At 32.4% G+C, this 16,654-nt stretch overlaps 2 protein-coding genes across 5 annotated transcripts in view; one reads left to right on the plus strand and one right to left on the minus strand.

The window, feature by feature from the left end:
* Positions 1–11,170, plus strand: part of LOC123683786 (putative ferric-chelate reductase 1 homolog) — an 81,761-nt gene extending 70,591 nt beyond the window's left edge. Inside the window, exons 7-10 of the mRNA XM_045622680.1 lie at positions 4,127–4,367; positions 9,103–9,215; positions 10,082–10,192; positions 10,786–11,170. Coding sequence (XP_045478636.1) covers positions 4,127–4,367; positions 9,103–9,215; positions 10,082–10,192; positions 10,786–10,923 — 603 coding nt within the window. The 3' untranslated portion in view covers positions 10,924–11,170. The remainder of the gene's footprint in view (positions 1–4,126; positions 4,368–9,102; positions 9,216–10,081; positions 10,193–10,785) is intronic.
* Positions 11,171–13,648: 2,478 nt separating this feature from the next.
* Positions 13,649–16,654, minus strand: part of LOC123683842 — a 158,709-nt gene continuing 155,703 nt past the window's right edge. For all 4 annotated transcript variants that reach the window (XM_045622811.1, XM_045622792.1, XM_045622783.1 and 1 more), the window contains 2 exons: positions 15,334–15,674; positions 13,649–14,146 (listed from right to left, as the gene is read on the minus strand). In XM_045622811.1, the coding sequence (XP_045478767.1) occupies positions 14,049–14,146; positions 15,334–15,674 (439 nt within the window). In that variant the 3' untranslated portion in view covers positions 13,649–14,048. The remainder of the gene's footprint in view (positions 14,147–15,333; positions 15,675–16,654) is intronic.

The raw sequence follows: 16,654 nt of genomic DNA on the forward strand, positions 1-16,654 counted from the left end.
TATCCTCAAGATGTGATGGAGAGGAAAGTAAGAAAAAACCATAATATTGTATATTCCAGATGATTTCCTGAAAACTACTTAAAACATATTCTGTGGCAATTTTATTTCCTTTAAAACGCCTTAAAAAATTTTTTTTGTGATAAGTTGTAGTTCATGAATTGTCTCATTTGTGTTTGAATTTAATTGGTTTCAATTTTGGTTCCATTAACGGAAATGCTCATTACGATAATTTTACAAATGATTGGTTACGGAAATAACACTCGAACTCAAAAACAAGTAAGTCGTTTATTTCAAGAGAAATTTCCGGAATGGCCGCTTTTATCCCGAGGGAGGTTGAGTAGAAAAGTAATTTCGCGAATTTGAGCATGTAAGGCAGATAAAAAAAGCAGATGCTAATTCACTGTGTGGGGATATGAAATTAGATGTGATGTGATCCAGATAAATCGAGTGGAAATAATAATAATAATAAAGGTCTTCGATGACTACATAACAGTCAATGTTATCAATCCTTAACATATCAAAACAAAATAACATGTATTCCTATAAAATGATACTTAGCCAGAAGCTTTTGGGAAGATAATTTCAATAGGAGAACTGATTTTTGTGAACAAATGATTGAAATGGACATGTTAACGGATATGCTAATCGTGAAAATTGCCGCTACTGGTCTACCGAAAATCCTCACTGGATGAGAGAGGAATACACGCAATTCCCTCAAAATGTTTGGGCAGGGAATGTTCTAAACCATATCATATGCCCGCCACTCACGAGGCGTTTTCTCGAGACTTTGGAAGCCAGGCAACCAAGAGATTCCAGTCGGGCAGTCAAGTTCATTCTCTGATTTACAGTCGTGCAGCCGTGTCCCGAGCTGCCCGCCTGTAAAATGATCCGAACGCTCGAACATGGGGCCCTTGATACTGTTTACCACAATATACTCTCACAAAATCTAGAGTTATGTGGAATTAAAGGATTACCGCTTAAACTACTTGAATGTTACCTGAAGAACCCTAAACAAGTTGTGATTTTATTATGTGAAAATGGAGAAAGAATTTTATCGTCTGAAATAGATATTATTAGGGGAGTCCCGCAGGGCACTATTCTGGGTTCTATTCTTTTTATTGTTTACATGATGACTTACCGGATGATATCCAGAATGAGATATTTATCATGATCAAGGAAGATGAAACAATGGCAGAGGAAGTTTCCTATTCAGTTGAAGTAATGAGATGGTTCAGGGTCAATCCGACGTTAATATTAACACCTACTTGTATGTAGATGATACCAATATCCTAATTACTTCCAAACATGATGATTTAGTGACCAATCAACCAGCGCCGGCGTTAGGGGTGAACCAGAGAAGCGACTGTTTCAGGCGCCTCTATTCGTGGGCGGCAAATTAGCCCATTGTGGGCTAAAAACAACATGAGGTTGGTCCGCTCTGCTGCATTCATCAATATTCTCTGCAATAAAAATTTCCAAACCGTGTTTAGTAAGCCCCCTGTTTAATAAATAACACATGGCAACCCAACATAAATAAACAGCATTGCATATTACACTGATTGAAAAAGGAATGAAATGTGTTGCACAAAGACGAAAAAGAACACTACCTTCGCTTCCGAATTATGAGGAAGTTGTTTACAACAGTTGGAAAATTCTTACGATTTTGCATTCATAACTAGGATCTGTAAAATGCCAATTGCTCCCAGCGGAACACATATTTTTAATCCCAATTAGTTTTCGAAGCTTTGCAATCCCTACCGCCCTTTGTATCTCGTGGTGTGATACGTAGGTAATATTTCATCGCTCCTACGCAGTGTCATGTGAATGTGAAAATCAGATATATTACTTACGCATTTTTCATCGGCGTCGAAGAAATCCAGGGATAAATCAAAATACCTACAGCGTAAAAAACATAAGCTAAATAGACACATAGACATACATTTTGTTTTATTCGATTTGACTTTTCTGCGAAAGCAGGCACGTGAAGTATTAATATTATTCTTAATGAAAACCCGGACGGTTTCTTCGTTCCTTGTTCTTGTCATTCGCTGAATTCAGTAATTAACGATGCAGCTTGTGAATCTGGTGAAGTATCAAATTTTTCCTCTCTTGTTCAAGAATTTTTCGTATTTTTTTCAAGTTCAACTAAACGGTGAGGATTTTGAAAAAATACAATTTTCCACTAACTCTTAAAGGTCTTAGTACCACTAGATGAGAAAGTAGAATTAACGCTATTACGCCGCTTAGATATCAATTGAGAGAAAATCACATTGATTTTTTCAATTATTTATTGGACACTTGCGTTAATTCTTTGAATGAACGCTTCCTCCAATTGATAGAACATTGCTCATTATTTGAATTCATATACGACGTAAAGGCATCATACAAAACCTTCAGAGTTTAATGCAAAATTGCAATGGACTCTTCGAGCGATTAGGAAATGATATTGAGCCCAGAAATCTGAGCACGGAATTGCTTATTTTGAGCCGCACGCTGGAATCCAAAAAGTCACCTATCCAGTTGCTGAATTATTTGGAGGCGGGTAATTTATCTGGAAATCATTTTAAAATAGTTATTGTTCTTCGGATACTAATTAGTAATTACAATGCCGATAACTGCAGCTAGCAGCGGAGAACGTTCTTTTTCAAAGTTAAAAATTATTTGAGCTCTGCAATGCCTCAGGGGAGACTTTCTGGGCTCGCAATTATCTCTAGCGAACACGTAATTAGTAGCAAAATTAATTTTGAAGATATTTTGAATGATTTTGCTAGAATAAAATCCATAAAGGTACAATTATTGTGATTTTAAAGAAATTACAAAATAAAAGCTACTAAATTTATCATGAATCTGTCTTTGATGACAGGAGGCTGCGTGGTGATCTCATCATAACTTTTCGTGCTCTCCACGACTTTTTTGGAGACCTCAGTGGTCTCTTCAAGTTGAACCTGGACGACCGTCTGCGAGGTCACGCTTTCAAGCTGAGGAAGGAAAGTTTCAAAACATCGCAAAGACAGTTAGTTCTTCATTACAAACCGCGTGTTTAACGTTTGGAACTCTTTACCTTCATCGGTGGTGAACTCAGTTTCTGTGAACTCTTTCAAAAACAACTATGACACCTGGTTTCGTCGCGAGTAAGTTCTACTTGTGGAGCTGTGAATTACTTTTTCTTTTGTAATGCATTTTTTTTAAGTTTCGGTGTATTTTTTCATATATTCAATTTTTGTGAGTTTATAGGCTTGGCCTCAACTCTTTACCTTGTAATAATAATAATAATAAATAATAATAAAAATTGAAGGAGGTCATGTTATTGATATTTTTTCAACAGGGGCACCAAAAAATTCTTTGCTTCAGGCGCCAAAATTACTCGCGCCGGCCCTGCAATGTCTAAAGTTGCGTTGCAGTCTGATGTATAAGAGTGATCTAAAAGACCATCATGCATTTCTCCAATACAAGATCGAACATAATATTTCCAAAGCATATCAACATCAATGATACGGAAGTTGAAATAAGCTCAAATTTTAAGTTTTTAGGAATCACAATTGATAGAAATCTCAACTGGAGATTTCATTGTGGACTTGTGGTGTTTTCAAGCAACTAAGTTTTGTTATTAAATTAATCGGTAGTATTATCAAATGCCACGAGTACTACAAATTTTATCGATAATATTTTCAATTCCACGGAAACTTTTATTGGTAAAAATATGAAAACGAACCGATTGATAATATCACGAGTCCGCTAGGACGAGTGTATTCTTCCAAAAACTCAATCAAAATGATTCGATAATATTTTTCGTTAAAAGTTACAACTATGTTTTATTCAAAATAGATTCCGATGTTCCTGCTTGTTACCATTACTAGTAGTATCAATGCTAGAGCATCAAATGTAAATGAGTATTCATTTTCTTCCATCCCGATATAAGTACACAGACACTGTTGAATTAATTTATTTACTTTCATGGTATTATTAATGCGAGAAATTTGGCGATGGAAAAAAGGAAAAACAATAATTACTCCCTCATAATAAAATTTAAAAAAACAAGTGTAGAACCACTCATATTATATTCAGGTTTACAATTTATTTTTCTGGAGTAGTTCAATTAATGATTAAGACATTCTATTTATTTTAGTGGCATCGCTTGTTGATGATGTTTACATGGGCTCTCACTATAGCTGCAATTGTTTTAATTTGGGTTGAACTGGGAACATGGTCAAATGAGCTGCCTCATGCCATTCTTGGTACGATTACGACTATTTTATGTTTTTTGCAACCCATTGGAGCATTCTTTAGACCTCACCCTGGTGCCTCCAAGAGACCTCTCTTCAATTGGATGCATTGGCTGGGTGGAAATTTGGCTCATATTGCGGCAAGTAAGTTTGATGTAGAATGATATATTGAATGAAGGTAATTTTCGTTGTTCTATAAATCACGGTAATTAATAACAGTTTGCAGAAATTATGTTGTTTCTTGAAATATTCATTTTTGAATTTTGGATGATAGTTGTTCTTGAAATAATATCTTAGAATTCGTGGTTGAATCAAAATCAGTTGTAAGCAGGAACGAAAGAGTGATATTCTTACAAACACCCTGTACATTTTTGATCCAATCTGCCAACAGTCTTACAATACTACGTATTTGCAGAATCGTAAATTAAAAAGGTTTTATGTATATTATGAAAATATTATTTACAGAAATATTAAAAGAAAAATTCCCGAGTATAGTGAACTAAAAACAACATGAACAAAAATGTTTGCCATTTCCAAAAGATCAATGATACTTGAACTGAAAACAAACAGTTCAGCAGGAAACGTCAAAATTTCATATGAATAATTAATAGAATTAATTATAGACCTATATCTCTAATTAACAACTTTGCGAAAATTTTTGAGAAATGCTTAAAACGAAGGATTGTTGACTTCTTGGAAAAGAACAAACTTTTGCTTGATAATCAATTTGGTTTTAAAAATGGAAGAAGTACTGAGGATTCAGTTTTCGATTCGTTAAATAATAAAACTCAGAACCTGCATATTACCAGAAAGAATTTGGAGGTTTTCTGGATCTTAAAGAGGCTTTTGACACTGTTCCTGATAACATACTTTTGGAATTTTGGATAGAATTGCAGGAATAGGAATAAGAGGTAGCTCCTTGGACCTACTTAGAAATTATTTGAGTAATAGACAACAAAAAAACCAAAATCAATAAATATTCCAGTTCTTATATGACAGTTAAGACAGGTATTCCTCAGGGTACAGTACTTGGACCGGTCTTGTTCCTGATTTTTATCAATAAAATGGGACAAGTGATTGATGACTGTAATGTTACATCATATGCTGATGATACAGTAATACTATTCAATGCGAGATCTTGGACTGAAAGGGTCGAAAGGGGAATCAGTAGACTTCATCAGTGGTTGAGTAAAGGTTGTGCCTGAATATATCAAAGTCTTTTTTTGTGACTTTTTTTGCCACATCTGTAGACCAACCAAAAACTGATCAACCAAATCACCAACAATTTTTTTTTTTTTATTTATACATAATGATGAATTTCAAAGTTCGAAATGCGACTGTTCCATTTTCATGAAAAAATCCGCTACTATAAAATACCTTGGAATAGTATTGGACCAACATCTAAAATGGGGCCACCACTCTTCATATTTATGTGGTAGAGTAAATTGCATGAAATCAGAGAAATTTTAAATCAGAAGCTTCTCATAATGGTTTATAGGTCACTTGTAGAGTCATTGTTCAGATAAGGTATTGTTGTCTGAGGAAATGCTTATGACAATGTGCTTTGTAACTTACAGTCATGTCAGAACTCGGCTCTAAAAATATTATTCAAAAAGCCTCGCTTATTTCCAACTATAGCTTTATATTCTGGATATGGTCTGCTCAATATAAGAAACCTTTATGTTTTTACCAGTCTTTTTAAAGATAAGAAACCTCTTTTCGTCTGTCTCGCATGATTATGCTACAAGATCTAACTTAAGTAATGACTTGATGCTGCCACTTCTGCACACTAATGTTTGTCAACATTTTGTTACATTTCTGATCACAAAGTTGTTCAATTTGTTACCTGAATATGTGAAAAAATTCTTGTCGACAAAATGAAAATTTAGAAATGAGCCTAATTGTGTTATGGTAGATAATTCAAATTGGTTTGACTCAGTATTAGAATTATTGTACAGTCCATTCAGGAATTATTGACATCCCGGGTGGCTTTGGAAAATCGAAATTAAGTTGGTACTGGCTCATTCAGTAACATTTTGAATTGCCAATTTCGGGTTGGCATTGGAAATGTCATTGACAGGAGGTTAGATTTCAGTTTGTTTGTGTAATTGGTTTTGATCGAAGAAATTTTGAAACTTAAAAGTTGTATCAATTTCAAACACACATTGATTAGTTTATTTGAGTATTTCTCACAGTACTGTTTGAAAAAAATAAGGCAAGTCATTACAACCTGGATTATTAGTGGAAGAAAACCTGTGGAATACGATTTCACCTTCAAAGAATCATTGAATGATTTGATTGTTACCAAAAGCAACCAATATATCAGCCTGGATGAAATTTGAGCAAAAAGCATCTGGATTTTAATCAATCAAAGACAACATTACATAAACTTAATTGGTTACAAGTTCAAAACAGTTAATAAAAGGAAAATTCTTATTGATAAACAGAAAAATATAATAAGTTGAGTACGATTTTATGGTGAATACAGAGAATATTTGCAACAAAATGTGAAATTCATTTATCTAGTGGAAACTTGGTTATTTATTCAACAGTGGACTCTAGAAAGAAAATAAAATGTTTTTCAATTATATTCAAGGGTAAAAGTAGAAGGAGCACTATTTTGAATGCTGGATATTTGGATTTTTACCTGGATGTTTTTTTTGACAGTGGTGATCATGAGGATTATATAAATCTATGAAGAGAGAATTATTTCATTGATTGCTAAACAAAGTCTTGGCATTGCATCCATAGTTCATTTATATTCTATATTGAAATTAAGTATTGTTATTCCTGTTTTTTGTTCTTCAATGAGTAATCCAAAAATCTAATAAATTCCAATTGCTTTATAGAATTTTTACTGAGTATTTAATCGAAAAATATATTCAGAAGAGTAACTTCAAGAACTTCTTCACCTCTTACCCACTTGAAGATAATAATAGAATGCAATAAAATTTCACAAATTAAAAATAATTTCATGCAAAAATGCTTTTAGTGAGTGAGTAAAAGCTGTTATGGGCAAAATAATTTATGTAATTTAATAGAAACTAGTATAAAAGCATTTCAATAAAAAAAAAAAATCTCAAGTACAAATAGTACCTATATTTTTCATACAAGTTTAATCAATCATTCATGTCATGAACAGTTTCAATAGTGACTTTAGAAAGTAATTTACACATCGGCTGATAAATTGGTTCCAATTTTGAAAGTTTAAGTACAACTGTAACTGTGATGTCAAAATTTTTCATATACTAAATGGATTCTTTGAATTTTATTTCTGTCTTATTATGATATGGCTTTTCCATTCACTAAGCTACACTATTTAAATTTATCAACCAGTTTTTTCTGTTTTCTTCACCAGTTTAGACACCACAGTTAAAATTATCCATAAGAGTTATTTGATAAGAATTTTGCAAGCAGGTTGGTGTCCATCAGTAATGCAATAATTTTTGAAGAGCCTTTGGTGAAAAGGAATATGCATATTTTAATGATCTTCAATGGGATCTTTCATGGGCGACTTTAAATGAATAGATATCTCTTCATTGGATTTCCTTGAAATGAGATAGCATTTCACTATATTTTTACGTTATATAATGTGAATTTCGATTTATGAAATCATGACTGTATGTGTCCCTTCGTAATAATCGTAATTTCGAAAATTCAGGATCTTTCGGATACAAAAATGATGAAAATAATTTAAACTGGTTATTTCTATGATGAACCATAGCAATTTTTAGTGATATTTTTGTAACCAGAAATAAAGCCGCGACTAGACGTTCATGGCCTACTTCGATGTCAATAATTCCTGAATGGACTGTAGTTTGTTTTATGCCGGATATTACCGGATATTATGCCTTCAGGTTTTTCCCTCAATGGTTGTGTGACTCCCTTACTCCTGAAAGTATGAACCGATTATTTTTATCTGAATAATATCTGTGTGTATCATGTCGTACTGTGTTTTTGCCGGATCGCTCTATGGTGACCGATGCAATAGGGTTGAAAATAGTAACACACAAGATGTATTTTGTGATATCATCTTAGGTGAAATTATTGTTTATGTAAAGTTACTTTTTTTGTATCAACTATTGTGGAATGAATTGAATTGATTGATTGGAACGGATAGGTTAAGGTCATTCAGACAGAAAATTCAGAAGTCAGAATTTATAGCAAACACATGAAACTCTCAATTAAAACGCTCAGGAGTGTTCAAATATTATAATATGAAAATTTATATACAATTTTACCATTCGTATTGTATTATTTTACGAACTTGAAGGTTAACAAGCACGAACTAAGTATTGACTGAAGTGATTTAATGTACAATTTTTCAGTCACTTGGTAAAAATAGGTTCTGATATTTCATTCAAATACCCAGTGGCCCATAATAAAGAATTCAATCGAATATTTTCGTGGGTTTTTCAGTAAAATAATATTTTCAGTGGGACATCTCGTGATAATAATTTTTGAGGGTATGATGTCCCCTTCAAGCCTGTCGACTCTCCTATTTTCATTTAAAATTATCGAGGGAGTTGCCACCCTGCTTATGTGTTTTATGGGTACGCAATAAAACACATAAGCAGGGTGGCAACTCCATCGATAATTTCCAAAAAAATTGATATTTAAAGTGGCCTATAGGCCACTATAAATATCAATTTTGGAAATTACTCGTATACCTGAAACCTGATAAACTTAACTGTATTTTTTGCATCAGTTTTAAATCACTTTCCTGAATAAAAGATAAAATAAATATCAATTGCTTATAATTTCATCGCAGTACATTATACGGAACTCGATCTCACTTTTTCCGACAAAAAATTCATAATAATCATTCGTTTCTGTATATTACGGTCTACTAAATTCAAAAGTTTTTCTTTTTTTTCAGTTGTCGCCATATTCTTTGCTGTCAAATTGGGAAAAGCTGAACTTCCACATTTTGTTGACTACATACTGGCAGGATATGTTGTGTTCCATGTGATTGTTCATCTATCATTGTCGGTAAGTGGAAGATGCCCCAATATAAGCAGGCCATTTTGATTCTACGAAACAATGACAATTCGAATGTTCAAATGTCAGTTATTTGGACAGTCAAGTCCCTCAATACGTCTGAGGTAGCTTGTGATATGTTGTTCCTAAGGTTCTTGCTCATCTATACGCCCGAAGTATACCAATCGTTTTACGGAGCTCTCTTGATAATTTTTATAGTTTTTTATTATCCTGTTCAAATCAAATCAGTTCTATTGACTTTATCCCTATGTTTGACCAATTTCTTTTATTTTTATCGGTTGCTTCATTGTGTTTCTGATCTGAAGTTAACGATCGATCTTTATATTACTCTGTATTCTTTATTTTTGGTGTCATTGAGACGTTACTGCGAGAAGGCGATTGGCGTGAAATGATGCAGTTTGCAGATTTGAACTATAAGTTTAATTTGTTCTCCCGTTTTCTCCATTTATTTTTTTATATAAAGCATCACCGAAATATCCACTTCTCGATTCAAACAGTTCGATGCGAGTGGCTCATAACGAGCAACCCAGCTTATTATTCCTTGTTGCTAATAGAATAGCCATACAGTTTATTGGTGGAAGTTTGAACATTCAGGTACTTAAAAAACAAATCAGGAGAAATATGAATTGAATAACTATATTTCAATTTCAAATTCATTTCTTTTCGTCCATCAATCTTTCCATTTTCGATATTGCATAATTCGGAAACTAAAGTCTTTCCCTCCATTGAAGAATATTTATTTATCGACCACTGATATGTTTACTTCTTCAATATATTCGAAACGGTTTGCATAATAAGATTTATTTTTTCACTGAATGTCTACTGAATCATATCTCTAATATTTTTCTTTTTCATAGGTAATGGGTTGTTTATCAGAAAGATCCTCCGATGGAAGAGTTTCCTCATTTCCAATGAAGGATTTGAATACAAGTAGAAATACAACTCACATGAATAGCGGTGATTATCCGGTAAGTCTTTTTTTGATACTCAATATTAGAAAATTATAGATGGAGTATGACAAATGAGATAAACCTTTTGGATCAGATTATTCATCTCTAAAAATATAAATCTGACATTTTAGAAATATTTTTGTAAAAGCCTTTGTGCTTTCATCCTTCTTCCTGCACGAGTCAATTTTCCATGCGCTACAGGAAAAACCCTTCTTTCTGCACCCATATGCGCGCGGCAAAGAAATAGCAGGAGATTTTTCCGCACGCAACTATTGAAGAATGAGTTAAGTTCTGTCATGTCTTTATGCATCTAATACCCAATTGACGCCAACGGTCAGATAACTATGTTAAAGACATGCAGCATTACGTCAATGTATATGAATAATTAATCAAATATTTCGAGTTTCGATTCAATTCAAGCGCTTGTAGAAAAAATGCTGTACATAACTCTTGCGGAAAGTGTCAAAGTGTCTTTCCCGCAGACAACTGCTTGACTAAACTCCGCTTGCGTCGTTCAGTTTCTTGCGGAAAAGTACAACTTTTTGTTAGGAAAATAACTATTTCAATCCATTATGAATTTTATTGTCTACTGAACTTTTTATTTGTTTCAGTATGGAGTATTCAGGAAAGCTATGTTATGGATTTATGCAACTGTAGTTATTGTCATCACTATTGTACTTATTCTTATAACTGTTTTGGCACCGATCGAAGAAACTTGGAAAACTTTCCGCAATAGGAATGTTTCGTGAAAATGATCTGATTGTTTTATTTCATAGAAGTCTGCTGAAATATACCATTTTTTTCAACATTGTAGAATGATGAAGAATATTTATGTTACCGATATTATTGAGTTTCATTGTTGAGGCTTAATTTTATCAGTTGGTAATTGACAACTCGTTGAAAAGTATTTCATTACAATTGAATACCATTACATAATCTGTTTTTGACATACATTGTTGGTTTTATCATAAAGTTATATATTATTTTATATTATAATGATATGTGTTTTTCTTAAACCCTGGATGGATTATTGAAATACTGAATTTCAAAAACTGCAAATTACAATGAGAAAATGTAATGATCTATAAATAAAATTAATTCGAATAGTGCTGTTAACATGTACTAGGGATGAAGGTCAAATTGTTGAGAGGAATGTACAGTCATTAAATGCAACAAGAGCCATGATCTTAGTATATCAAATGCGAAGAAAAACAGAATTATTAGTTAGCTTTATTGTCTGGCATGTAATAGGGTCTTTAATTTCGCAAACTATATGGAGCGCTTGGTGATAAGGCATTTGCTTCTGGGGAGTTCACAAATATAAATTCATTCACAGAAATAAGAGCACTCTCATTACGATAAGAAAATTCATGGATGATAATGTTGAATTTGTCAGCTGAAGGAAAAAGTTTCGAAATGGTTGTGCCTAGATTCGCCCACAAGTGTGGTGAATATGGCATCTTCTTCTTTTTTCAGTGCCTATCCGGTCCGGATGTTGGCAATCATCCTTGCTATTTTCACTCTGTCTGCTGCCGACCTGAAAAGTGATGAAGTGATGAAGAAAAAGAAAATTTGGCAAGTAGAGAAAAATTGGGGAAAAGATAATCCGTGACGGACTAAAGTAGGTGGAACAAAGTTTAGGTTGAAAAAATTGGATGGCGTAAGACATCACTCAGATTCCACATTAAATTGAAAATAAACCTCGAGTAGATCACTTACTTACTAAATTAAGCCTTATTCAACATTTCAACAAAATATTCAATCCATAAGAAACTCTGTAAATAAATTAGAACATGAACAGAGTCATTCAGTCCAGCACTATATTTCTATAGTGCAATCAAAGGCAACATCCTTGTGTTGCGAAAGTTTTCAGAAAGTGGAGAGAAAATGTGCAGCAGGAGAAACTGAGAAAGGATTCGACAGAATGGTTAATGATTCTGGAAATAAATGGATATTATTATTATAATCGGCATGTATGAACCGAGGTATGAAGACAGTAAATAAAAACAATAATAATCTGAATTATAGAAAAAAAACGTTTTTTTAGGTTAGTTACGTTATAGTTGAATCGAATTGTTATTATTTCTCATTTATTTTCAATAAGCTTGAATAAATAAATTTTGAATTGATTGATTATTATAACTAAGCAACATATTGTTGCCTTCTCATTGGAAGACACATAAACTGAGCATTCATACTGATATTATGGCAAAATGAGCAAAGCCATATCGTGTAAATTTCTTCATTTCTTTGAATTGGGTGAAGCCATGAATCAAAAACAACGTTGGGGAGGAATGGTTCTTGATTAAAATTAGTAACTTCAGATAATTAATCACGAAATTATTCCATAGGATGTTTCAAAATTATGGCTTAACAAACTTCTGATTAACACTGCATATTGACTAAAAACCCAGTATTTAACACAATATTGAATATGCAAGTTGAAATTAATAATTTTATCTACAGTTTCCTGGAAAAATTTTGAATTTTGCTAAAAATAAGAAAGCTATAAGACTTCAAATTTTACCAAATATCAACTTGTTCAGTTTTTCTTTGCAACTGAGAGTATTTATAGAAGGTTAAGAGTATAAGAGTAGTTTTAGCTAATCTTAGCCTTTTCAGGGCAAATGTATGTACATTTGTTGAATAAAGTCGATTTATAATTATTATTATAACATTATATTATAACGAATTGAACTCTAGAAGGAAAAAAATTGAACTTTGTTTATAAATGAAATCAAAATGAGTCCGTGATACAGTGAAAATAAACTTATATTTTGAATAGTTTGTAACGAGCTCATTTGAAAAAATATATATTTTATCATGTTTTCTCTATTCTTACTGCAAGTACCTAGTTGACATGAATGAAAATATAATATGTTGAAATTTCAAATGATGTTCAAAATAGATTGAATGTCTGAATGTCTTTTTTCTCTTGAATTATTAACTATATGAATCATGTAGTTTAGAAATTTGCTTATTTTTTGAATATTCTTCAGATATAACAACTTTGAAATTATTTCGAATAATTCTTTGAATCTTTGAAACTATGTTGAAAATAATAGCCAACCATCAAAAACAGTTCGATTTCAACCAATCAGAAGTGTCGAGAAAGAATACATTATATAGTGTTATGAGGAAATAATAAACTGCTTTGGTGAAATTCATAAATCGGAAACTAAGTAAAATGAATGAAAATAATATTCATTTAGAAGATATTGTTATATCGATAACTGGAATTATCTATTTCTTAGTTACAATGAGACAAACATTCTGAGAATTTGTCTGGGAACTGAAATCAACTCAAAAAATAAAAATGTGGAAATATTTGATAAGTCAATAAATTAGATATTGTGTGCGGGTACTTGATGAAAAAAAACTCATTGAAAAAATATATAACTATAATAAAAACACAAAACATCACATAACTAGGTCTGCAAACAAGGTATACCAAAACTTGATTAAAAAAACTCATAAAAAAAATAACTATAATAAAAACACAAAATAGCACATGACTGCAAGTCTGCAAACAAGGTATAACAAAAATTGATTAGAAAACTCATTGAAAAAAAAATATAATAAAAAACAAAATATCACATAACTGCACGTCTGCAAACAAGGTATAACAAAACGTGATCAAAAAAACTCATTGAAAAAATAACAATAATAAAAACTGGATGTACAAAACAAAAATAAAATAAATACTTCTCAGTCTCAATACAATACTTTCAATATCAATCTATTTTTGCCGGTATTCGTTATATACTAGGGTTTTAATTCTAACCCAGTCATCATTCTGAAAACTTGGTGAATGCTTGGAAATGAATTCAATACATTCATGTTTTCTAGGAGGCTTCTTGTTCCTTACATGATTCTAGAAGTGTTTGAGTACTAATTGCTTCTCCTCTCCTGACCATATATGGAGTTTCTGTTTTGCTTTTTTACTTTTAGTGACCACATCAGTTGAAGAGCCTTGAAATATAAATATGAAATAACAAATGTTAGATTATTCTTAAAACTTTGTGGGCTTTTTACTGCTATTATCTAAATAGAATTCATAAAACATTAAAATAGGCCTGCGTCAGAAGTTGCACTCTGTTTGTGAAGAGCAAATTAATTTTTGCCCCAGATATAAAACATTAATTACCTAATGAACTATTCAAAATATAAGGTTTACAAGTCTAGTTCAGATCTTTATCGGTGATCATTTAACAGAACGGTGAAGAATAGGAAAAAGCAAAGCACAAATAAAATGAAGCAAGAAATCTACCTCATAAAAACCTTAATATTCAAGATTTTAGTCGTTTCATGAACAGGTTCAGCTTTTGCAAGATATTTCAAATGAAAACATGCTGATGATGAGTGTAGGTAAGATACTCAGGATGTCTCGTGGAAGTGCTAAGCTTTAAGAAAGAAAGAATGTTTTCTGTTGAGTAACGAAAAAAAATTGATCCTACGCACTGACGAAGGTGATTTTCCTCCGAATAATGAGTAATATTATTTCTGTGTCCATTGCCTCGGCTTCTATAAATTCTCATTTTTGGTGACATAGATAAATATGTTAGACATATCCCAACAATAATTTCCAACAATCCTACCAACATATGTCAAATGCTCTAATGCTACTTAATAGGAGAACAAAAAACGACGTTTTCGATAAAATGAGACCAGATTATATCAGCTTCATTTCGGAGCCCCCTATCATTCGTTTATATAGAGAATTTCATATAAAAAATCATAAAAGGAAGAAAATGAATACAGTAGCTTTCATTAGGAACAATGAGAGGGCCAGTTTGAAAATATTCATTACGAAATCTAATACAATAACTTCCTTGCTCGATGCTCTAATGCCTCATCATTGAGCTGATTGTCGCAGCAGCAGAAGTGGTCTGCATGAATTTGATACCCATCAAAAAGTTTTTGTGGGAAGGCAAAAGTCACAAATAATCCCGGTCAATTAGGAAGAACAAGCTAGGTGAAGAAGATTGAAAAAACAATTCGAACATTAGAAATCACTGGTGTAACGAAGTTTTCACTGCCAAAATTACATTCATGACTTGATCCACATTTCGGAAACATAATTCTTTCTTCATAAACATACAGCTCAAGTATGTACCTACAGCTGAAAGTTATTTTTTAAAATAGAAAATGACACTCACTGTTTGATTGAAATGTATTACTTGTTTTTTCGCTATCCATTTCATTCATATCTCCGCAATCCATTCCATTCATATCTTCGCAATCCACGTCATTCATATTTTCGTAATCCATTTGACTCATTGTATTTTTGTTATGGTCTGTCTGACTATTGGTTTCTTTTTCATTCACTTCCTTCTCACACTCTTCGTCTTTGTTATCTTCTTTCTGTTCAATTTCCAACAAATCTTCGGAGATTTCAATATCTGCGAGGCTCTTTCCTTTGAACTCTTTTCCTTTTCCCTCATTGAGCAGTAATAGCACCTTTGCAACCTTTGCCGTTTGATATATATCCTCTGGCAATCTGTAAAACATAAAAAAGGCGCTGACGTATTGAAGTTCACGAAGCTATCGAACGCTCGTTCCAATTTTTTTAGAATATAATTCATTAAAGAAAAGACCAGGCAGCATCCTATCGGAAAAATCGTCACTGGTTAATTTTTATGTATTTTTCGTATATTGCACAATATGACCTTCCAAACAAGAAAGACCATGGGCCAAAAACATTCATATGACGAGTTTTTGAGATATAGTAGAATTAGAAGTTGGAAAATGGCATTTCTTCGAAGTTACATTTCTCGTTGGAAATAATCTCGAATGAAACTCTTTTGCTCAACAAATATTTCTTTCCACAAGGTAATAATTCAAGATTGGTTTGCTATATTTCTATGATCCGTATTGAGCATCATATGAACCATAACTTTTTCTGAAAAGAAACGTTCTAGAATTTTTCGAATATCTCGAACAAAAACCAAGATATAGCGAAGTATTTGAAGTCATATTTCAAGAAACGCTCTATAACTCAAGAACGAATCAACATATCTATTATCTCCTTCCTGATATCTAATTATTTCGAAGAAAAAGATCCGGGTATTCGAAGATTTTTTCTCTGAGTCTTATAGTTCTTGAGATGCTCTCAGTGAGCATCGAATTTAGACACCCTGTACAATGACAAAATAACAATAAGTGAATACCAACGTGCCTCTTACCGTTAATTTTTATGAAATTTTCATTGCATTATATTACCCCGTGTATCTCAAAAACTGGTCATAGCAAAGCCAATACTTTTTGACATTATGATAGTGTACTGAAACTAAGAGCAATGACAAAAATTTGGAAGATTCCACACACGACTTTTTCAATTACAGGTTGAAATATGAACTATATCAATTTAATTTCGAATAATGTTTGAATCAGCTCGTATCTAACAAAAGTTTTCATTAAAATCAGTCTTGAATTATTACCTAATGGGTAACCAGTAATATTTCTTGCGCAAAAGTGTTG

This window comes from Harmonia axyridis, chromosome 1 (assembly GCF_914767665.1).
Source record: "Harmonia axyridis chromosome 1, icHarAxyr1.1, whole genome shotgun sequence".
NCBI lineage: Eukaryota > Metazoa > Arthropoda > Insecta > Coleoptera > Coccinellidae > Harmonia > Harmonia axyridis.